Raw genomic sequence first — 24157 nt, 5'->3', positions numbered from 1 at the left:
TTAAACAAAGCAATTCAAAGTGTTTTTACCTTAACAATTCTAATACAAAGTGTAAAAAATATATTTAAAATACATTATGGGATTGTCCACCGGCCCGCGTTTTTGTCATAATCGTGCGACAGTTACGTAATTGCTGGCACAACCCAAGTAGAATTCAAAAGGTTGTTTTTTTTTATTTGCTGATAAGTATCTGGGAAACATAGAATTCCCCAGATACTGTAGTGAGTATGGGGTATTGAATGAGTGATTTTCGAACACAACCTTTTTCAGTTGCCAGGTCTTATGTATACTTTAGACACTGTTCATTTGATTGGGGGCATTTTGGGAAATTAAATGAAACAGCCCAGACGGTGTATTATGTATGATGAGAGCTTTACTCTAACCTCTATCTCAAGATAAATTCAGGGTTGCCAACTACTACTTCAATTCAAAAGCAGATAAAGCTGCTTTAAGAGTTGCTAAGTGTCACTAGATGATGCTCTCATTGGCATTTTTGGAATGTCATCAAGTCATATTTACATTCTGCTGAGTGGTGTCAGCCATTAACATCTCCTACTCTCTTTGCTTTAATACATCCAAATTCTCATCTCATTTACATGTTTTTCTTCTAGTTTTATTAGACAATCAGATGAGAATGAACTAGTGATGGAAACGCGGCCTATTGAGACGACTATTATGTTAACCAGCACCACCCGCTTGTATAATCATGATGTTGTCTGACAACTTCACTCATCACAAATGTTAAAGATAACGGCTGTGCTGTGATTTCAGCTATATCTACTCGTGAACAGTGAATGTGCTGCTCTGTCTCCCTGCCACTCATTGAACAAAGTATAGTTGCAGAGTAAATTGTGCGTCTCACCCCCAGTGCAGTGCTGGTGGCTTGTTAGGGGTTTTTCTTGAAGAGGAAGGGGGGTCTGAAAAGCCTCTTAGTTAGCAACACTACATAAAGCAAACCAATCCCAGTTTTCCATCACACTCATTTATGTTTTGCTGGTTGAAAATATGGTTTATCTTATAATGGAGTCTTACCTTTGAGACTGTGTATGTCTAATCAAGTGGGAGGGGCTTTTGTTCATAGGCTGTCAGAAAGTCACTCGATTTAATCATTTAAACTATTTAGATGCATGTTTTTTTTCAACAGTACTGAAGCATTCTTGTTTCTGTCTTAGGAGAAGAAATCATCTTTCGGAGCTGGGATGGAGATGTTATGAAATTTTCGACACAAAGCAATGAAACAGATCTCCTGATGAAAAACACGACATTTGTAAGTATTATTTTAAATGATTATAAAATAATAGTCACGTTTCTTTCAGTTAAGTAGAAAACCCTAAAATTGAAATGGTATAATTTTATGTATCATTGTTATGATGGCAACCCACTTTGAAGGTATTCTGTCCTCTGACTGAAGTTCGTACTGTTTTATAATGCTTTCTGGTTGTCAGAATCCGTTTGGTGTTGCATCACTGCATAGATGGTATGTGTATGTGTGTGTTTCTCCGACGTATTTTTAGATTTACAAAAGTTGTTGTGAAAAACAAATCTTCCCCATGTCTTGTTCTTCCCGCAGGCAACCTTTAAGGCCTCAAGGTTTGCAGTTTCTCCAGATCTGAACTTTGTTCTTCTGGGATATGATGTCAAGCAGGTGAGAAATATTCTTAATAATCTAATTGCATACCCAGCTCATAGACAACTTTGCTATTCATCCCTTACTAACAGGAGACTGATTCGTGAGTTAAGGGTGAACACCTTGATGAAGAAATGCCCTCTGTTGGTTATATTGGCGTATTAACCTTCAAACCTCATGATAGCTTGCAACGAGACATTTCAAATAAGTGGTCACATCATCCTGTAGTTCGAATGATTGTTGAATTACTGGCACGCATATCATAGAAGTTTACCTCAAGCCTGAAGATCAGGTATATTGGCCAGGTTTGGAGATTGTCCTCCACCAAAAAACGACCAGATAGGTTGTTTTTGAAGCTGCGTATTTCGACGTACAGTATGTGGAGCGCAGACCTCTAGCGGTAGTTATGGACATCAGACAGAATTGTAGCTTCTGTCTCCACTGTGCATTGAAAAACACACATCTAATAAGGTCACACAATTGAACCTGAAGGATTTCTTTTTTCTTCCATGCATGCTTGGCTGTCCAAATGGCAAAAATGCAGATACAACCTAGTAGTTTTTTTACTTCAGAAAAGGGTTTAGTACCATTACTGTCATCAGACCTATTGTTATTTATTCTCTAATTCAGAAGTTTGATTGGTCAATTGTAATACATTTTTGTCACCCTGGGAAACTTATAGTATTCCATAATTCAACCAAGTGTCCCTTATCCATTGAGCCTCATAGTTGTGGAGCTTTTAATGAAAGGTTTTTATTTCCGGCAGAAATTCCCAAAAAATAGCCTTGGGCTTTAAGGTGTTAAGAGATTTCTAATAGCCCAGCAACAGTGATGTGGGTCAAAGCTGCTGGAGAGCAGTTTCTCCATAAATGGGTCAGCATGAGTCAGTCGACTGTCCTTCATAACTCTCCCAACCAAGTCACACACTGCTCAGTTTTGTTATCAATGGGAGCCAATTCATAATAGTGGCATTCAAATTTCACCTGGTAGATACAGAGAGAGAGAGAGAGAGAGAGAGAGACTACGAAGCTAACAGAGGGAATATATTGAACTTTTTTTTAAAAAGTACTATTTTTATCATGATAAAATAATAACAACAATAACAGAAATTAGTACTTATTATTGTCATTATTATTAGACTACAAGAGTCGAAGTGTCAGATCTAGATTGTGCAGATCTGGAGTCCGAGATACCTAAAGAATGAGTAGATAGAGAAAGAGATGCTCAGTACATCATGGGAGTTCACCCAGCATAATAAAGGGATGGTTCAGGGCTAGTGATGTTCCATTCTAATACAGGTATTGGATACTACATCTTTATAGTAGTTTCACTCAGTTAAAAAGGCAATTTTCTTTTCCGGGTAATCACTTCTTCTTGGCTGCTCCAAAACAGCAGTTGAACTATACTGCCACTGTTAAGTACTGTTTATAGTGCAGCGGAGAAGAAGTCATTTTTTCGGTAGTGTAGCATTAGCCATAGCAAGCGAAAACATCAATAATTTGGCAATTTTTAGATGATGAATTTACACCAAAAGTCCAAACTACCAAAACAAAGACAAGAAAATATGAACCGGCATATTACCACAGTGTGTTGTGTGTGTAAAAAATATGAGCTTCAGACAGTATGAAGCCAAACAAGTCGAGATGACAGGCCGTCTGTTGATTTGAACTCATGTACCCAAGGTGGCAAGTTCAAAGTCACCCCCTGACATCATCTTTTCTTGTTTGGTTTTTCACAAATTGCACCCTGAACAACACTAGTTAAATGTATGAGGACATTTTTTGAGTCCCAGTCCATCCCTGCAGGAAGGTGATACAGTTTTTTGTGAACAAGGTTTGAGAAAATCTGTTAAAAACAAGGAGTGCTGTCATACAATTGACATTTAGGAAGCTTTAAGTAGTTGAAGTTATATAATTTAAGGCAAAATACAAGTTTAGAAGAGGCATGCTGCATGTCTTAAATGACTTGTTCGTTCGTTTTTTCAGTAAGTTGCACCTCGGTATTAATTATTACAGAAAATGTCTTAAATAAATTCTTTTGAAGTTTTCAAGCAAAGAGCATGCCTGACAGCATGTTTATGTGGGTGCATGTAGGTGGTGCAAAAATGTTTTACTTGCCAAAGGGGGGCCCCAAAAAAAACATAACCTCCTTGGCAGAGGTAATCAACTACACAAATTAAATGGAGAACCCCCCCTAAACACACAATGACAGCAGCAGCATCACTCGCCCCCTCCAGATAAAGACCTTTGTCCAGATGTGAACATTGCGGTAATACATTAGCAATTACACTTAAATACATAGGATGCTTGACACACATAATTCTGATATAACACCCACCCCCTATGTTTTGCCATGGATTATTCCCTTAATAGTAGTAACTTGGCAGAGGTTAAAATAATGATAAGATTATGTGCAGGAGAATTTCAAGGCTTGACTGATCAGCTATGCCTTAGAGAATGATCGATTTTTGGCTACAGCTCCACATCCACAGATCACTGCCTTACAGTATGCTATAATAACCATTGAGGATTAGGATTCCTTTAAAAAAACAAACATTTACAACAAGGTTTTCATGATGATTAATTGTGATCCAGTAAAGTATCGGTACTCTGAGCCGCCAAACAGTCCTATTCTAAAATGGCGATATCACAGAACACAGGCCGCTGTGCTGAACCCAGCCTCTCCACAGTGTTTACAGAGTGCCGAGGAAATGTGCTCATTCACAGCTTTCATAGATCCACAGCACTATACATTTGAACTAATTCCGCTTTTTAATTGTTGTGAGCAGATTCTGCCAACAGAGTTGTTTTCTCTCTACAGGCAGATAGAATTCAAATGACTGCATTAAATCAAATATTGATTCAGACATGATATATTTCAAATTCCAAATTTTCAGATGTACTATTCAAACGTAAAAGTAATAATGCTACCGCTAAAGCTTACAATAAAGCATTAAGTCTCGATCTAACTGACATCAACAATCCTCAAAGGCACGTTGCTATCATGCATAAAAATACAGTTAATCAAGATTTGTTAATGTGTGTCATAAAGCAATAACGCTTACTATGTGATGTTATGTAGGAAGTGTGTGATTTTCCGATTTGTCTTCACATGACATTTTTCTCCTCCACAAATTCTGAATGGTCACTTCCAGAGAACAGTAACTTATTATAACTCATATTCAATATTTAAGACCATGGATGGATGTGCAGGGATTGTGGATTGGTCTCGGGATGCATAATCCTTTCCTGTTAATTTAAGTGATAAAAACAAGTGCCATGCTTGCAGTTATTCCACTACCGCAAACATTATTGCATCAGGTGACATAGTACAAGTCTCAAGGTCTTCAAAGGCTACTTACTGTTATCTCTGGCTACAGATGAAAAACATACTAGAAAACTAAAATGTTCAACTGTATTCTCCAGTCCTACAACAAGCCCATCTGTAACTGTGTGCTAATCTCATCGATGTGTAATCCAGCCATGCAGCTGCGATAAGGAACTGTGTCCTCTTAGGTGTAGATTTAAAGATAGAAACAGGGATCGTACACAATCCTGGTAAAGTCATTAACACTGCAGCAGAGAGAGGTCATTTGTAAGCCACCATATGTAAGAGAGGCACTTAAGTGCTTCATGTGTTGTGATTACACAGAAACAGGTAATTCTACTATTTTTTTCAGCATGAACATTTCTGAAATCATCCATCATGTTGAACATGTACATATTCAGGCGCTCTTTGTTAAATCCCAGTAAGTGCTGCTTTGCATGTCAAAGACTTCATGAGTTAATTATTAGTCACTACACCAAGATCAACCCCTGACAACCAGTTTTATATGTCTGACCAAGCACATGGGGTTAGGCACATGAATTGTGCTACACGTGGTGGTAATATATAGTGCTTTAAAATTTACAATGAAGAGACCCACTGAGAAGATGTTTGGGACAGACTTTTTTTTTTCATAAGTGGATCACAAAATGTCAACGTACCTAAGTCTTAAAAATGTTTCTAGTGGGGCAGGATATGCCACATTGCAGCTTGTCAATGGCACATGTAAAACCTTCATCTTGGAGTGGGATGGCAACTTGTCTTTCTGAGGATTTACTGAGCGGTTGTATTTTCCTTTCTAGTCTGGTGAAACACAACTATATCAAATAGTAACCATTATTTTTCATTTGTTTTATCATGTAATGGGTTTTTATTATATCATAACACAATTTGTTTTCTAAATTCATAATAGCAAATTTTATAATTACTGTAAGTCAGATTTCAAAGAAGATTATGAAAATATTTGAGAATAACCATGTGTACGCTATATTACTGTATCATACATCTCTTAACTAGCTAATGTTAGCTTGGAGCATAAGATGCAGACACCTAGAATTATTGTTTTCTCAACCAACATATCGTTCCATAGCATTAGCGTCATTACTGAGGATCTGTAAGATAAGGTGATATTCACTTCTGATACTGTTGCAACAGGGTAAGTTAAGTTAATCATCACTTGCTGTAGTTCCAGTGAATACAGTTTTAAAAAATTTCCAAACTGAATATTACAAACTTGACCAGGCAACTTCAGCAGCATTAACGCTTAGCAAAGCTGATTTGTTTACTGTAGTTTCCTCCCCTCCGCACTCGAAAAGAATGATGACTTGACTTTGGGCAAATTTAAGCTGTTAAAGGCCATATCAGGATGGGGAGGAGACCGAACTGCAGGCACCACAGTTTCAACTTGTCAGGATGCAAGGTCTTGTCTATGCTGACAAGGCCTTTGATGGTTTCTTCCCTCAATTGCTCAGTCTTTCAAGCTTGCGTTGTACCACCGCCCTAGTCTCTTGACCAACAGCTCCGACACCATTGGGATAAGTGTTTCATCGATGTGAAATCTCTGGGCTACTATTAAGATATTAACACTTTTCTGAGAGTGCATGTTTGACCAATGAGGTGGTGACCTTTACCAAGAATTTGCATCTTGTGGTGAATCCTCTGATGTTATGGTCCTATACTATATTAAAACTTTAAATAAAATAATCATATATGTCCACCTCCATATTGGAGAGCATGACTGCACAGTAGGTGAGGAACCTACTGTGCAGTCATAAAGTCAGCAGCAACCATAGATACCACAAGGCCCCTTATTGATAGACAGATGTGAACATCCAGGGACAGTATACAACACATGGAAGCCCGAAAGACAAACAAACATAGTCTGTGCATTTTGTGTGTAGGCACATACTGAATAATAGAGTAAAGACTGAGTGAAAGACGATAGACTTCACACACCGTTTTATAATGTCCCCAACTGTTGTTTTGTTTGGTGGGCCTTATTATTTGCTTCCCAGGCATGGTTTGTTTACTCCTCATACTGACAGATTACTCTGAGCCACATTTGAGCTGCTTTGTAAAAATTTTTTACTCATCCTGGGAAGGCCATATCAAATTATTTTACACATATTACACCTCTAATGCAATCTCTGGAACTGCTTCTCTTTGGCGAGGTGTCTGATGTCAAATAGTAGTAATGATGATAGTACCCACAGTTGGTTGGTATACAGTATAACATTGTGTGCGTCAGAATGTGATCTTGTGAAAGCTTCTTGTTAGTCACCCAACTTCTGCTGAAGAGCCTTAATTGAAACTACAGCAGCCTTGAGCCAACTTGGGTTCTCCGGACCTCGTTTTTTTCCTAGCTGAACTAGGCAAACTGGCTTGTCTTTAACTCCAACCAAAAAAATGATCAGACAATCATTCCATTTCTCTTGGAACACACCTACACGACGTTACCCTCTTCATTTTCTTATCAGTTGCCATAATGTTTGTCATTGTTTGACTGATACATGACAAGTCAGCCATACAGCCAGAAGGGAGCTCCCTGGAGTACACGTTACTTTACAATTTAGTATTTTTCTTTTTCGTTGTAAAAAAGAATTGCTCATACTACAGTAATGTTTCATAATAATAATAAAATAAAAAAGTATAAAGATCAGTGTTAATCCCATGTTCCCCTCTATTGAGCCTAAAATAAATTCAGACAAAGCCTTAAAATCTATGTTAAAATGACAATTTCTCAGCTCCTCACCTCAGTTCCATGCTGTACATACTAGCCAAAATAAGTACACAATACAGGAAATTACAAAAACATACCTGTGGGATTAAATCAGGGTTCTGTGTTGTTCACAAAGTCCAACTGCCCTTTCCTTTACAGTTCCCCTTGGTTTCTGAGACTGGCAGCCGAGACTTTGTTCTGCTGAAGAAATGGTATATTTAACTGTGATGTTTTCCATGCACATAGTTATAACAGGAAATGGAACACTGCTCATTTATCAAAGCAGAAACCCTTTGCAGGCCCTATGTCCAATAACAGTGAAATAGCTTGCTGCAAATCGCACTACGCATGTTCCTCCCTGTTCCATTCTACAGTACGATGTAATGGCCACAGGGACACATCGGTGTCGGTGAGCCAAGCAGGTTGGATAATGAGCTCTGTGAGCTTGACGGGATGGAGGCAGCAGAGTTTTAAAAGTGCTATCTCCTCCTGAGCTGGACGGAGCAGATGTGTTCATCATCAAAGTGACAGCCTTAATCTATGGAGAGTAATGGCCTGCCCCGGCACCACTGTCTCCAGATGCCTTATGAATTTATCATAATCATGCTCGCTCTCTGCTGCACTATACTGCTGTGTCAAAGGTTTCCATGCATCTTATTCTGTTTTTTTCTATTTATTCTTTTTTGTTTTGGTCAGCAGCCTTCTCTGCACATTTTACTCATGACTTTGAGTAGTAGTACGCTGACAACACAAAGAATTCCCGAGGTGCTTATCATTGCAGCTGTACAGAGTAACCACTTTTGATAACTATGAGATGCATGTTCATAAAGTTGTCATGTGAAAATAAGCAGTGAGCACAAATTAATCCCATCATCCGCTGCTTAGGCATTTGGCAGAGAGCTTCTCTGAGTAAATGAAGACACTTTTTTGCCATACTTTCTTACTTTGCAATCTTTTCAAAATATATCAATATATCTCATTTATTATTCATTATTTACAGACTAACCAAGATCTATCACAACAAAACAGTGGAGTGGTTTCACGACTCTAGCTTTTATGTCCTAAACCATCATTTCAGATTTGATCAAATCATTTTTGGTGAATACTTTTCTGATAAAACTATTTTCTGTGTATAGTGGGCTTCTGGCCCATTCCTCAAAGGTCTTAAGAATCATTTGGCCTGAGTGCAGGCACTCCAAAATGTGGAAAGAGATTTGGCTTTTGATCGACATTTAAACATTATTTTTTGCTGCATTTCACTGTTATTCAAGGTCACATTATTAAAATAGTAATATGCTCCGATATAGGTGGGTTCACAGCGTGCGTACACTGCTTGTCAAGTACAGATGATCTGCTCATGCAAAGTGAAGTGAAACTGTTTCCTCTGAATAAGATTAGCATTCTACCAAGGTCTACCTGACTTTTAAAGAAAATGGGCGATAGCACTCTGATTAGTTTACTAGTTTATTGATTGTTATGACAAAACCACACCCATGACTAATTAAGAGACAGTAACACTCTTTTGAACCATGCATCTGAACAACAATTTTTCCACCCTTAACCCATTTGCTAATGAGCATATCTACAATGCGATATGCCTCATGATAGCATTGCACCAACAATGCACCTGACCACACCCCATTTTAAGACCAATACACCCATGAGCACTCAAAAGGTTTTCTAGTGGCCCCAATTTTTTTTATAGTGCATTTCCTATTCAAACAATGAGTGCTGGGCAGGAAATGACAATTGTGCTTGTCTGACTCCAGCACAGACACATATACTTGGTGTTTGCATTGCACAGGTTGTAATATAGGGCCCTAAATATCTCATTCAGCCTGCGAATGCCTCAGGGTCACCCAGGACCTGGAAAGGGTTGCTGAGCAAAGAGTCATCTTCGCTACCTTACTTAATGAGCCGCTGAAACCCATTGCACCCTTGCATGATCTAAACGAATTGAACAAACTATATTTGGAACACGCAGTACAGTCATAAGCATTTTGTAATTTCACTATACACTATATTTGTTATACAGTTATAAAGTTATCCAATGCTCATCGGGTCAGTTAAACTTCAGGGATATCAATCTGTCCATTGAGGAAGCACAAGTGATTATGAATCAATTTCAGCTGATTTGGTACAAATGAAAGCATGACAACCCCCAACCAGGGAATGGTTCTACGTGTGGTGGCCACAGACATTTGCTCCCTCCTTATCCTTCCTGACTGATTCTTCTCTAGTTTTGTGTTCTGCAAGTGTCCTTGTCACTACTGGTAGCATGAGCGGTACCTGGAACCCAAACAGGCTGCCCAGGTCCAGCTCCTCCAGGGACACATCCATACATGTGGTCAACAGAAGATTTGCTGTGTCTCCCAGCACAGTTTCAAGAGCATGGAACAGATACCAGGAGACCGTCCGGTAGCTGGATAAGGCTGTAGAAGGGCATCAACTCAGCAGCAGGACCAGTATCTGCTCTTTTGTGTGAGGATGATCAGGAGGAGCACTGCCAGAGCCCTAAATGACTTCCAGCAGGCTATTGGTGTGCATGATTCTGACCAATCTGTCAGAAACAGACTCTATGAGGTAGGCATGAGGGCTTGACGTCCTCTAGTGGGACCTGTGCTCACAGCCCAGGACCGTGCAGCTCGATTGGTATTCGCGAGAGAACCAATGGAGTTGATCTGATGTGTAATTTAAGTGTTCCCTTAAGTGCCACGTAGGCCCTGTCTGCAGAGAACACACCACCACACACCACGATCGAACCCATCACGGCCGTCGAAGACTGTCTGCTACTCTCTCCACATCGCCAAACATCCTCCTCATATGTCACCCACTGGTGACAGCCTTATCAAGGAGTCATCACAGAGCTGTCACTTATGAGGGCCGTTTGCTGAATGATGTTGACGTCTCTTTTTCAAGGAAGAAGTGAAGAATAGCAGTCAAGCTACATGGCAATTGCATTTTCTTTCCTGAAGAATTCTCTTTTGTATAGTGAAGAGTGTAGTCCAAATTAGAAGTGACGTCTCTGTGGTGAGTAGCCAAGCCGACTCCATTCTGTGCATGACCAATCTGTGGCTGAGGGGAACGGAGAGGCTCTACAGTATTTATCATATCGCTCTGGGGTGATCTTACTGTGACTCTCCAGCTGATTATTATGCAGAGGCGCTTAGGAACCGAACCATCCTCTCAATGAATCCTAAAACAAAAGCATTGTCAGTGGATATTCCCTCGACCTTTCATTGCACCAATTAGTGGAAGCTGAATGAAAATTACTATATAATTATTTGTAGGAAATAAAATTCAGATCAATTCTAAATGCTCTTATTTACAGGTAACTGCAAAAGAATAAACCAGCATTGTTTTTCTGCCAGGTTTACAAATTAAATAAAATGAATAATACATTCATTTTTCAATACTGTATATGGTATCTTCACATACTTTTCTGATTCATCTCTTCATCAGTCTCAGCAAGTCATCAACCACAGTCACCACCACCAGTCTAAGCGCCAACGACGCTATCAAGACTTTGTCATCACATATCATTCTGTTAAATCTGTAATAAATAATTATTCTTCATTAACTTGTCTCTCCTGATTGAAATGCAGTTGTCCGGTGACAGGTAACACAAAGTTATGTTAGCCATTCTATTTGGCACTGTTCTCACTTCAGTCTCACTTTTTCTTAAGCAGAAACCGCAGCTGTGTTACTGATATCACAGTTCAACTGGATAGCCCTATCTTGCCCTGGTTTTTGCTGAACACTACCATCTAACAAACTAGAAAACAGACTGACAAGCACTCGAAAAAAAAAAAAACACAAAACATTGAAAGCTTTAATTATCTCAATAATTGGTCCTACTTATGAGAGCAATGAGGAAACAGCATGGATCTGTTCATAAAAACCTTGACCTGTTTTTTTCTTGTTTGTTTTTTAGGTCTACCACCAGTCCTTCCTAGCATCGTACCTGATCTACAACCTGTATACAAGGTGAGAAACAAAAGCCCTGAAAATCATGGTCCTTCTATGATGAATTTACATCTTTTTCGTTATTGAACCTGTACCAAGATCAGTTGCATGACACTAAAGGCCAAAAAAATGTTAAAGAAAATAGTTTATTTCGCTGAAATCGGTTGAGACAAATTCAAGCCTCAACTGTAGAATTCAGTGTAAGATGTTCACACCATGGTCACAGTTAAAGTCTGGCTGTTTGTGGTTTATGATATAAATATGTTAAAATATGTTGTTATTTTTCATTTTTTATTTTGTCCTTTCATCAGAGAGGTCCGGGAGCTGAATCCTCCAGAAGTTTCAGACTCAGTCCTCCAGTTTGCCTCATGGGGTGTTCACAGTCAACAGCTGGTGAGTAGTTAACAGGGTCAGATAAAAAGATAACTTATGAAATGACATCAGTTTTTATTTAAACATTTTCCCTTAATTAGTCAAGCAAGTTGAAGAACAACAGAATAACCGACTCCAACACCTATATGGTGTTCTTTTTCAGTCTGCCCTATATTGGGCAATACCAACAAGGAAAAACATCTTGAATCTGAATCTCTTCCTCCACAGATGCATTAAACCGCTCATTTGCCTATAATTCTCCTTGTCTTAATCAATATCATGGTTTTTCCACAGCACGGGGTTTACCAAGAATATGCATAATAATCATGCGAGAAGTCACACGGTGAAAAGATCCGGCCTATTGATGTCAATAAACATGCATGAATAATAATGCATAAATTATGCAGGACAAATGCTCTGCTATCATTAAATTCTATTTGATGCTCAGCAGGAATGTGTGACATTATCAAAAGACATTTCATAACCTTGATTAAAATATGTCAAAGAAATTGTCTCAATTAGTCAATTCATCAATCAGTCGACAGAAAATTGTTCAGCAACAATTTTGATAATTAATTAATCATTAAAATTGTCATGCAAAATATACAGTCATTATCTTGCTTATCTTCTAAATTGTGTTGATTATCTGCAATTTGTATTTTAAATCATTGTAATTTTAATCTCTTTGGGTTTCAGATTGTTGGCTGGGCAAAACAAGTAATCGTAATATTTAAACGTGAGCTGTAAAAAAAAATCATAGTGTGCGAGTTTCATAATTTGCTGTGCTCTAGATCAAACACATCATTGGTTGATCAAGAAACAATCATCAGATTCATTCACAATGGAAATAAATTTGTTTACTGCCTGATTACATTTGGATTCTCCTCATTTAAAATAAGGAGACATGGTTACGCGCATCAGTCCTGAAAGAAAAAGACAGCCTCCAGTAAACAGTTCCGAAGAGAAGCCAGCAACAGTCAGATTAGTTGAGCAGTTGCTGGAAGACGTCTTGCCGGGCAACCAGAACTCTGTTTGAGTGATTCCTATGCTGTGCAGGGTATTATGTGCTGAATTATCAGTCCATTATTTTCTCTAGTGCAGACAAGGAAAGTAATTAACCATTTGATAGCATATTTATCTCATTTCCTCAGTATTTATACCTGTCCATGGTGGAAGCTGCTCTCCCAGAAGCCTCTCAGCAGTGTCAGGAAGCTAATAACAAAAGTAGTCATTAATCATGAGCTCCCTCTCCATAGTTGTATGTTATCACTAGAGATGAGCCACACCCTCAAGTTTTCTCAATTTGGTCAACAGAGATTGTCTGTCACCTTAGATCCGGGAAAAATCACAGTGAGTTTGCTCTTGTCTGCATGCCCCAGTATGTGTCTATGGGAATAGGTAACTCTCTTAATAAGTCAGGGTCAGAGTTCTTTGAAATGTAGTCAATCACTGAATACAAAATACATGTCATTTTTTGTAGTAACTAACATAATCAATGGGTTTACATCCATTCATCTGAGGTTAGTACTGTAAGTCGAGCCCTGGATCGTGCTGACTGAGAATCTCCGTAGGATATTACTTTAAGATTACTTCAAAATCCAACATTAAAAATGTTATACCTCTTGCTAAAAATATGTAAACATCCATATTGTGTTCAGGTCCCGGATATTATTTTTTTCTCTTTAAACATCTTGAAATATTATCTGTGCAAATACCATGTATTTTGTAAAGTGAACTTCCAATATCCTCAACTATCGCTCAACATTGTTTGTTAACTAATGAGCTGAGCAGGCATTTCCATTATCAACCTGCTACTGATGAGCTGACGAGGTCTCAATTCAATTCAATTTGATTTGTACAGTGCCAAATCACAACATACATTGTCTCAAGGCACTGTACATAGTAAGGTCAATATTACGGTATTACAGAGAAAACTGAACAAAGAAATCCCACAGTGAGCAAGCACTTGGCGAATTTGGTGACTGTGGAGAGAAAAAAACTCCCTTTTAACAGAAAGAAATTTCTGGCAGAACCACTCAGTTGTGGGCGGAACATCTGTCTCGACCGGTTGGGGTGAGGAGAGAGAGGAGGAAGAGAGGAGAGGTGCTCAGAAAGAGGGGAAAGAGAGGTCTCTGGTGTAAAAGTCTCAAACCAAAGCAAAAAAAACTAAAAGCATTCCATCTCGACTGAACCCCACGAAGGAGCACTTTTAAGGAAACCTGTATGTCAAAGACTTTTCATTAGTTCAAGCAGTGGTTGTCATTAAAATAATTTCATAATTTTAAAATTGCCAGATGTAATTCAAATTAATCCATGTTGAAAATGTCACTAAAATCTCATTGTACATTTTTCCAAATGTAATATGGGCAGATTATGGATATTAATTTTTTGTAATCTGATTGTGAAATCTTGTCTACTTGTAATCTGTTAACCCTGGAAATGACATTAATTGAGTTTTGAAAATTAAATCACACTGTGTATTTTTTGTCTTTGCTCCAGATATATATATTTGAAAACAACATTTACTACCAAACGGATGTTCAGAGCAGCTCGTGGAGGCTCACGTCGTCTGGACAGGAGGGGATCATCTTCAATGGTATCGCAGACTGGCTGTATGAGGGTGAGAGAGGCCCCCGCGTCACACAGCCTGCCGCAACAAAGAGAGAGTGCCTACAGTATCTAGAAGTTACACTGAAAATGAAAGTGCTTGATGCACTTTGCTGCATTATACATGTACAGCAAATAGATTATGATTGAACTGGTTATTGCCCCGTCCAGTTCATTTAAATGTTCAGTAATTTGCTGCATAGAGGTAAAAGCTGTACAAAGGCTGACCTACATAACTCTGCACTGTCCTCACATGATTCATTACTGATTGTTGTCATTTATTTATTTTCCCTGTGAGGGTAAGGTAATAACTGGAAGATAAAATAAATGACAAGGTTAAAGTAAGCACTTTATATATTTATATATAGGTTTGTATATAGGATGCACTGATAACAGTATTAGGATGTATACTGTGCTCATGTATTTGCAGTTGTCATAAAACTACTCCAAAGCTACAACTATACTATAACATAATGTAGTGTATATTCATTCTAAAGGAGATTTTTTTAGGTGAACTTGAAACCGTTTGTTCAATTGTTCATTTGCTCTGACCCAGTAACACCTTTAGTAATGCTTAGATTCTACAGAATTTCACGTGTAACCTAGATATCAATATTATTCAAATAGACGTTGTAGATGCAGATATAATTATTTTTTAATTATGGGCATGCCATTTTCAAGCGGGGGCAAGTACTCATATCAGTACTCAGTAGTGGCAAGTATCCAAATGTAAGTGCTCTTACTTGTGCTTGGTCTGAAGAAAAAGTGGTGGTATATAATAGGAATCAGAAAAATTATTTTCATATTATCTACTGATTATCTACTGAACTTAACTGAACAGCTTTCATAGCTGCTCTTCTTAGATCCTTTCCTGTACTGTTTGATACAGACTGTTAACAGTAAAAGTGTCACTGCTCAGGGTTGGGATTGTTAGTGTTATCCACTCAACCCTCTCTAATGTGTCTTACTGGTCAAAGTAATGGCGAAGAAAACCTGCAGGGCCATCTCCTCTGTGAAGACTGTCTTGGGTTAACAGTTAACAAGCACAAGCTCCACTCTCCTGGCCCAGATTTTCTGATTTGTCTGCTCTCTGCTTGCCAGAGGAGGTGTTACACACACAGGCGGCCCACTGGTGGTCGCCTGATGGATCCAGGCTGGCCTATCTCAACATCAACGACTCCCTGGTCCCTAACATGCTCCTGCCTCGCTTCACTGGATCTCTCTACCCCAGAGGGAAGGAGTACCCTTACCCAAAGGTACTAGAAGTGAGCCTAAGCCTCTAAAAATAATTAGATCCCGTTCAAATCTGACTGCTCCCAATATCTGGTAGCTAACTTAATGCTGTACAGCAGACCTCACAATCTGACAGGACTACTACCTGTATAGCTCCCTTACTTGTACCACACCAATGCTATGAATAATACAACTGAAGGTTCGTGAATCCCTTTATTGTTTAATTCACACCAACTTGCCCCCTTTGAAGGGAACCATTTGTAGGGTTGGTGGCGCTGGGAGGTAGGAATGTGATATGCTGTATTTAACACACCGCCCATCCCTTGATGTGGATGTTTAGTGCATCGAATGATTCATAGATCAGACATTGGTTGTGTAAAAGTGGTGGAATGAGGGTCATGAGGGAGAGGGCAATCTCATTTGTCGGTTCGTAGGAAGACTACGTGCTAATGAAGCACTGCGCTTGATCTCAGCCTGATCATGTTGCTCATGTCTCTGTGGTCGGTCAGTGTGTGGATTGTGGCACACAAAATAGGCAAAGATTGAGTTGCTATCCATTTTGTCTGATGCTGTGTTGCACTTTGACAGCCATGCTGAGGATACATGCAGGTATCTCCTCCGGTGCAGTACACAATAAAAGGCACTCCCCAGTGAGTATGTTTCAGGTGTCGGATGTGTTTAGGCTGAAGGAAATATCCAATTAATGTCAGCCCGATATCCATAGTGACAAGATGCCATTTTACAGTCTGCTGGCCCTTTCTGGATGTTTTAGGCCTGCGCCACATTAATTGTTATTTGCATGACTGATTAAATGAAGTGATAGGACTTTGTCTCAGACTGGGTGGATGGCTCGAGGCACACCTGCTGTTTTTGTTCATGGAGGGGCAGCAGCGCAAAGTGCTAATAGGTGGTGTGTGGTCCCTCATTGTGAATAGACTGCATTTGGTGAATGGAACGCATTTATCCAGCACCTTTCTCGTCTTAACAGCCACTTAAAGGGCTTGGCACTGCAGGTCGCTTTCACCCATCACGCACATGCACATATGTATGTGTGTGTGTATACCGCTTCACTGTCATCCATTAACAGACAAACGGCCAAGCCATTGGGGGAGGATACTTTGGCGCCCGGACTGGAGGAGCCAGATATCGAACCACCAGCCTCCTGATTACAGGACTACTCACTGTAACTCTCTTTAGCCAGTCACATGACTGGTCTCCTCAATCAGACAGCTGTGCCAGTCACAAGGAAGCATGGCAACAGCAGTCAGCTAAATTGAGAGATGCTTTATCACGAAAATCAAACCAATTTTTGTGGGGATGCTGCAGAGCGACATGATGTCCTCACACGAGAAATCAAATCTGGAGCCTGAGTAAAATGTTAATTTGGATGATGGGACCACAGAAAAAATTATGAATACTTACCTCTCGTGGGAGCAAAATTAAACCACAGTAAAACTGATTAGTGCTGTGAGGGTAGTCAGCGTAGCAATCACTGCACATTATTATTTACGGAACGTTGCTGCAAATATAGTTACTGCTGTCTGCCCCACTTGAAACCATTGAGGCAGTTTTCAGGTGTTTTTTTAATGGTTTCAAGTAAAAAAAAAGGAAAGAAAAGAAAACACAGATCTCAGATTATTTAGCTGTCATGTAACATGAGGCACATGTCGTCTGTAGACAGATTAAACAGTAACCGAGTTATTCTGAGAACCCATTATGCCTCCACATGGGCAGAAAGTGAAGAATTGGAGAAGATGTATAACAACCAATAAAAGTAAGTGAGCATGAGATGCAGTCACCTTGGTGATAGGTTTCTGTGCATTTTCTGGGATTTCCCTCCTCGTGTAGATTAATGAGCTCTATTTTTGTGGGAGGCTTAAGCGAGGGAAGATGACTGACTTACCCCTTCACAATGAACAGCAACACAGTTTGTTCTCTACTTGTTTCATATTCTCATTATATTCTTTGTTAAAGTCCTACTGGCATTGTTCAATATGTCAGCACATAAAAATAGAAAACAGGCATGGCTGTCATTGCTATAATGTGTGCACTGCATCATGGTTATTATATCAATTTCGATTTGGCCTATGAAAGTAATTCTATATTGCTGTTGTTTTTTTCTCCAAAGATGGGTCAAATCAATCCCATCGTCAGACTCTACGTCGTCACTCTAGATGGCAGCTCCCTAACAACTGAGCTGAGACCTCCTGACAGTTTTGAAAAGAGGTACGTGTGGAACTAAATTTCAATAAAAAAAAATATATAATTTAAACAGTAATGATAATGATTCTCAGTGATTTCCATCTTTGATTTTACCAGTGAATACTACGTCACCATGGTGAAGTGGGTGACCCAGAGGAGGCTGAGTGTTCGCTGGGTGAACCGAGCTCAAAACATGTCGATTCTCTCGCTGTGTGATGTCACCACAGGTGACTGCACCAAGGTAAGAAACTCTCCGTTGAACATGCGTTAGTCTTCTGAAATGTAAATATACATAAGTTTTATAGACTGACCGGATCTCTTCCATCGCAGAAACATGTGATGACCACAGAGAAGTGGCTCGATCGTCAGGTGAGCGTTTCACTCCACTTGTTTCACTTTTTTTTCTGGTTTTTTTTAATCTGACATTTTGCAGGTTGACTGAAAACCCCATTTTCAAAATCTGCATATTGTTCTTTTCTTCTTCCCACTTTCTGTTCATAGTAGAATTGTACAAAATGCCTGTCTCCTTCTTGTTCTTGTCAATAGTTGTTGCGGATACAGACGATATGTCTGAATTGTCACTCATCATAACAGACTTGAGGTTCCACTGAGTCTACCGCTACTCTGTGAAACTCAACATCTGCTGCAGATGTTTTGACTGAAATTTTTAAAAAATGATGTTATTTATGTCCAACATCATTGTGTCAGTGGTCAAACGAATCAAGCCAGCAGAGCTGTGAGTTGTATTCATCGAACTGCTGCTGTAGGAGTGTAAATTATACAGAATTTATTTAATATGGATTTTAAGTTTTCTATAACAGTAAACTACATCAGCAAATGACAAAATTAATATTAAAGACATTTTCACAGTATAGAAAATAGCAAGTCATAGCAGCCCACCCATGCTAGAAAAACTGTCTGTTGGCCTTTTGAACTCAACTGGAAGCTTATAAAAACTCGAAATATGTTGTACATCAGCAGTGTATCCCATTTTCTTTTTTATCTTTTTCATTTAAAATTCCAACACAGTTATTGCAAATAACCTGTGGTGTTGTAAGATAATTGGAAAAAGAAATCATGAAATTGGGAAAATGTTTAGTGATGTTCAATATATGTGTTGTTTGTCTCATTTCCCAGAATGAGGAGCCAGTGTTTTCCAGAGATTGCACAACACTCTTCATCACTTTGCCCTTAAAAGAGGGCGACCGCGGGACATTCAACCATATCACCATGATCTCCAACCAGGTAAAACTATCACATCATTTTGATGAAATTGTCTCTGTATCGTTTTCTTTTTGTACCCTTATCTGACAAGAGTACAGGAAGGCCCTTCCACTTATTCATGATGCTTATGTAATTCCATCTGGTTTCCTCATATATATGCTATTTCCTGAAACACCAGAGAACTAAGAACTAACACGTTCACTTGAATAAATGAAGGAGACTGTTGTACAATAGATGATGCACTGGTGGCACCAGATTAATTTCGGATTCTGCAAAATCAAGTGAAAAATTTTTTTCAATTCAAAGTCATTGCCAGTTTAAAAAAAAAAGTATTCACTAGTGTGCCCCTTTAAGAGCATGTGAGGTCATGTGAGGTCATGTTGACAAGACTTCTCTGTTCGCCTGTGGGGTGTACTTTCTTTCTCTTCTCAGTCCGAGGGTGAAGAGGTCAACCTCCGTCACCTCACCTCAGGAAGCTGGGAAGTCTCTCAAATTCTGGCCTATGATGAGACCAACAACTCAGTGTGAGCATGGGATACTGATGACACCGTACAATATGATAAATAAACGCGTGTGTGTGTGTGAGAGAGAGAGAACTAACAGGTTATCTTCATATTTCCAGTTATTTCCTAAGCACAGAGGACAGCTCAACACAGCGGCAATTGTACAGGTATAGATTTCAATTCACTATACTATAGAAGTAAAGAAAGAACCGTCACTCATTAACAGACAAGGTGGCATTGTACCCTCATCTACTTTCTTGCCAACACTAACGGAAACTTTATTTACATGAACAGTGAAGGCTATAAACTTTTTTTTTCACAAATGCAGCTGTGCTCTACAAGACCTCTAAACTCTATACCTGGATGAGAAAAATCAATTGAGTATTCCCTTTAAAGGGGCACTCAGCAATTTTGGATGAAAGCTTCTTTCTCTCTTTGTTGTTGTTGTGATTTTACTGCTCTGGCCGCTCCGCGAACCCACGACCTCGAGGTGTGGTAGACCGACGCACTAACCAGTTGGCCAAGACCGCAGAGTTGCAGCGTCACCCGCTAGCACGTTTCTTAAGGTCTCGATGAGTGATGTTTTCAAACGGCACTCGCAGTGTTGTGAGGTGCGGTCCGTGCCATTTTTTTGTTTCAGTCGAAAACCCTGACTTTTTCCCGGCGCACACACACAAGCGACAGCTAACGGACAGTGAGGAAATATTTGCTGATCTTTACAAAACGTGTATTACTCGCTAACTGCCCGTTTAACTTGTGAGCTTCAGGGCTTCTGGTAATGGATTAGATGTGCTATCTGTTTCCCCACTATTTCCTGTTTTTGTGCTAAGCCAATATAACCATCTCCCAAATCATATTTAGCAAACATACATGCAAGTGGTATCAATGTGTAACTCTTGAAACAAATCAAATGAGTGTATCTCTCGGAATTTGTAACTATTACTTTTTAAAAATCTCAATATACAATAAAATCCCATCCCCAAAAATATCTATGATAACATTTTCAGTCTTTTCAGTGTTAAGGATCTATAGCAGAGAACTTGTAATGTTTTTCATTTTTAGTTTTGATACAAATAAATAACAACTTCAACTTTTACTGTGGCAGATTTTTACTGCATATTTTTCTTTTGCTTGCAGCCTAGAAACAAACTGACTGTATCTCAAATGACGCAAATCCTCTGAAATCCAGTTCTGCTGCCCGCTGACATCTCTGTTGCTCCCCTCTTAACAGGGTCTCCACTGTGGATCCATTTCGTAAAGAATGCCTCACCTGCTCCCTCTTCAAACCAAAGTGCACCTACTATGACGCTACCCTCAGCCCTGACTACCAACATGTTCTCCTCAACTGTAGAGGTAACAGCCCGCGACCAGCACAGCTGGTTCCCTGAGATGATGTAATCTGTTTCCCACTGCAGCAACACCAAGCGTTGAAGAGCAGCATGTGCTCGGTTGCTTCAAGTCTTTGTCGAGGCCTGGTTTGTTGTTCCTCCGGACACCATTTTGGGTCTAAAATATATCAAGTGATAATCACTGTAAATTAATACTGTAAAAAGTATTTCCTAATGCAAGATGAAAGGTGCAAATCAAGGGCTGCTGCACACGCACGTACAGACTTAATTGTTGTTTTATCCAGTGTATAGTCTGTGTGAGTCTACTGAAGAGCTCACACAAAAACTTCTATTACCACACCAGAGAATACAAACAACATGCAAGCAACATAAAAAAAAAAACCTGCCTTCATCGCCCAAAGGCTTTAGATTTTAATGTAATGAGCTTTTCTCATCTACAATCACAAATATAAAAAAAAAAGAGAGTCTCACAGAGAATCAAATATGCGTTAAAGTTGCATTGCCTCATCTTCACTGCTTTTCCCCAGGTCCTGGAATACCCCAGTCATCTCTTCACAAGCTAAATGATATGAACCGTAAGTACACTGCATCATGCTGATGATCTTGAACCAACTTACTATGTAGATTCTTTCTCTCTGTTGCATCAGGTACATTTTAGGTAGAATTTAGATTTTTCTTTTTTGAGTTTGACTCCATTAAAGAAGACATGTTATGCTTTTTCAGTTTTCCTTTATAGGATTTAGTTAAAATAGGATTTAGTTAAAAAGCCCAAAGACTGCAGTAAGGAGAGCTCCTCTCTCAGACTGAAAACTCTGCTCCTGAAGCTTCTGAAACACCTCGTCAGTAGTCGGGCCGACGCTTCCGTAACATCGTGATTTCACAATGGTATGGCAGTACATAAGACACGCATAGCGGGAAGTCTGATGTGCCCTCAACAAAGCTATGTAAAGAGCCGAGGCCGTCATTTCTATGTGCCGGAAACCAATCACAACAGAGTGGGCCAGCTGACCAATCAGAGCAGACTGGGCTTTATCGGGAGGACAGGCCTTAGAGAGACGGGAGCTAAAACCAAGTGTTTCAGAGAGAGGCTGAAAAGAGGAGCTGCAGGAATAGACAGTAGATGTGTTTTCTGAACATTAGTGCATGTAAACCTTTTCAAGTAATAAACCAAATCAAAATTATGACCCTGAATACGAGCATAATATGTCTCCTTTAATCAGTCACCTGATGTTTGGATATGGAGTCACTAAAATTAAGTTCATTAAGGGATGTTTACAATGGACACAGGGCTGTAATTAAGATTACGCCGTCAGGAGCCTGAAAAGTTGGGTGTACTGTACATCAGAGCGACGTCAGGGGACTCATCCTCCTCCACTACTAAAGGCTTTCCATTAAACAGATAGTGATTAATCCTCTCTTATCATTTCACACCATGTTTGACCTTCATCTGGCAAAACGTTATAGGATTCTATGTTACAGTTTCCCGATTTATGACTTCTTTATACTTAAGTATTGTTGTCTTCTATATCTTCAAACAGAGCACAAGACTTTTGAAAGCAACATAGTATTAAAACATGCACTGGCAAACAGGACGATACCCAAGTGGGAAAGAAGAACTGTACATATCAACAACTTTGGTAAGACACTGCGGTAACCCGGAGGTATGTGCGGAATGTTGCAACATGGTTTGATGGAGAGAAAAAAAGATGATTTGTTTTTCTCTATCCTGGGGTTCCTAAAGATTTAAGCCCCCAATCCCCAAAATGAGATTGCCAGCGGCTTGAGACGCCCAATTTCCCCTGGAGGATGTTGAAGCATACAAAGAATATCGAGTTTAAAAATTGACCCGCTACAACTGATGCTTTTGCTAATCTGTCATAATCACTGTGTAGGGACAAAAACATAGATAAATAAATCAGGAGGTTAATGACATGTTTTCTACTCACATGGTTATATATGGGGGGCTGGAGCCAATCCCAGCTAACATTGGGCGACAGAAGGGGTACACCCTGGACAGGTCGCCAGCCTATCGCAGGGCCACATACAGAGACAAACAACCATTCACGCTTGTGAATGGTTGTTAACCCCATTCTGCATGTCTTTGGACTGTGGGAGGAAGCCGGAGAACCCGGAGAGAACCCACACGTACACGGGGAAAACATGCAAACTCCACACAGAAAGGCCCCGGTTGGTTTGAACCGGGACTCGAACCCTTCTTGCTGTGAGGCAAAAGTGCTAACCACTACACCACCGTGCAGCCCTAGTTTTGAGGATAAATAACTGTGCAAAATCATGAAATTCTTGTGGTGACTTATTTTGCAGCCCTTCATCTGGAGTTAATTGTCCCAGTGGATTTTGATGAAACAAAGGAGTACCCACTTTTATTGGTTCTGTAAGTAACTTCAGCTTCACGTCCATTTTCAATGTGTGGAATCATTGCCTCATTGAGAAAGTTACAGAGTTTCAGCAAACGAATACAAAAATTTTATCCTAAACATCTCATTTAATTTGAGAAATTACAAGATAAAAGAGGGTGTGTTCTTTTAATTTACACAAAGCTTTAAACAAACGCTCAGAAACTGGGCTCATGTTAATATCCAAATTCGTCTTTGAGCATCTTTAGCGATATTAATGGCCATGTTCTGCCCTTTCACAGCGACAGCGCCCCAGGTGGCCAGGCAGTGAGTGACCGCTTCTCTGTCAGCTGGGACTCTGTGCTGGTCAGCTCTGCCGGCGTCATCGTGGCCCGTCTGGACGGCCGGGGCAGCGGCTTCCAGGGCCAGAGGATCTTGCATGAGGTTCATGGCAGTCTGGGCACTGTCGATGTCCAGGATCAGATCACAGCGCTGGAGTAAGTGTTTTTGGCTGACCGTGGTTGGGTGGATTCTACTAGATCATGTTAACAACCTTACCTGGTCAACAGTTAGTATCATGTGGGGTTTGCCAAATACAACTGCTGATATGCTTTTAATCTTAATTCTGTTTTGATATTCTCAATTTCAATATGTGTTTGACATGTTATGAGCTTGTT

General features: G+C 39.6%; 1 protein-coding gene across 1 annotated transcript in view; it reads left to right on the top strand.

The window, feature by feature from the left end:
- The window catches only part of LOC118283156 (inactive dipeptidyl peptidase 10-like), a 99435-nt gene that overhangs the window by 67727 nt on the left and 7551 nt on the right, over positions 1–24157 (top strand). Inside the window, exons 4-20 of the mRNA XM_035604878.2 lie at positions 1173–1267; positions 1571–1645; positions 11605–11657; positions 11948–12029; positions 14508–14628; positions 15717–15871; positions 17977–18074; positions 18168–18291; positions 18381–18419; positions 19188–19295; positions 19707–19798; positions 19897–19944; positions 21009–21130; positions 21654–21701; positions 22665–22763; positions 23449–23518; positions 23783–23977. Of these exons, the coding sequence (XP_035460771.2) occupies positions 1173–1267; positions 1571–1645; positions 11605–11657; positions 11948–12029; positions 14508–14628; positions 15717–15871; positions 17977–18074; positions 18168–18291; positions 18381–18419; positions 19188–19295; positions 19707–19798; positions 19897–19944; positions 21009–21130; positions 21654–21701; positions 22665–22763; positions 23449–23518; positions 23783–23977 (1624 nt within the window). The remainder of the gene's footprint in view (positions 1–1172; positions 1268–1570; positions 1646–11604; positions 11658–11947; positions 12030–14507; positions 14629–15716; positions 15872–17976; positions 18075–18167; positions 18292–18380; positions 18420–19187; positions 19296–19706; positions 19799–19896; positions 19945–21008; positions 21131–21653; positions 21702–22664; positions 22764–23448; positions 23519–23782; positions 23978–24157) is intronic.

The sequence above is a fragment of the Scophthalmus maximus genome, chromosome 14, assembly GCF_022379125.1.
Source record: "Scophthalmus maximus strain ysfricsl-2021 chromosome 14, ASM2237912v1, whole genome shotgun sequence".
Classification (NCBI taxonomy): Eukaryota; Metazoa; Chordata; class Actinopteri; order Pleuronectiformes; family Scophthalmidae; genus Scophthalmus; species Scophthalmus maximus.
This window is presented reverse-complemented; position numbering and strand designations above follow the sequence as displayed.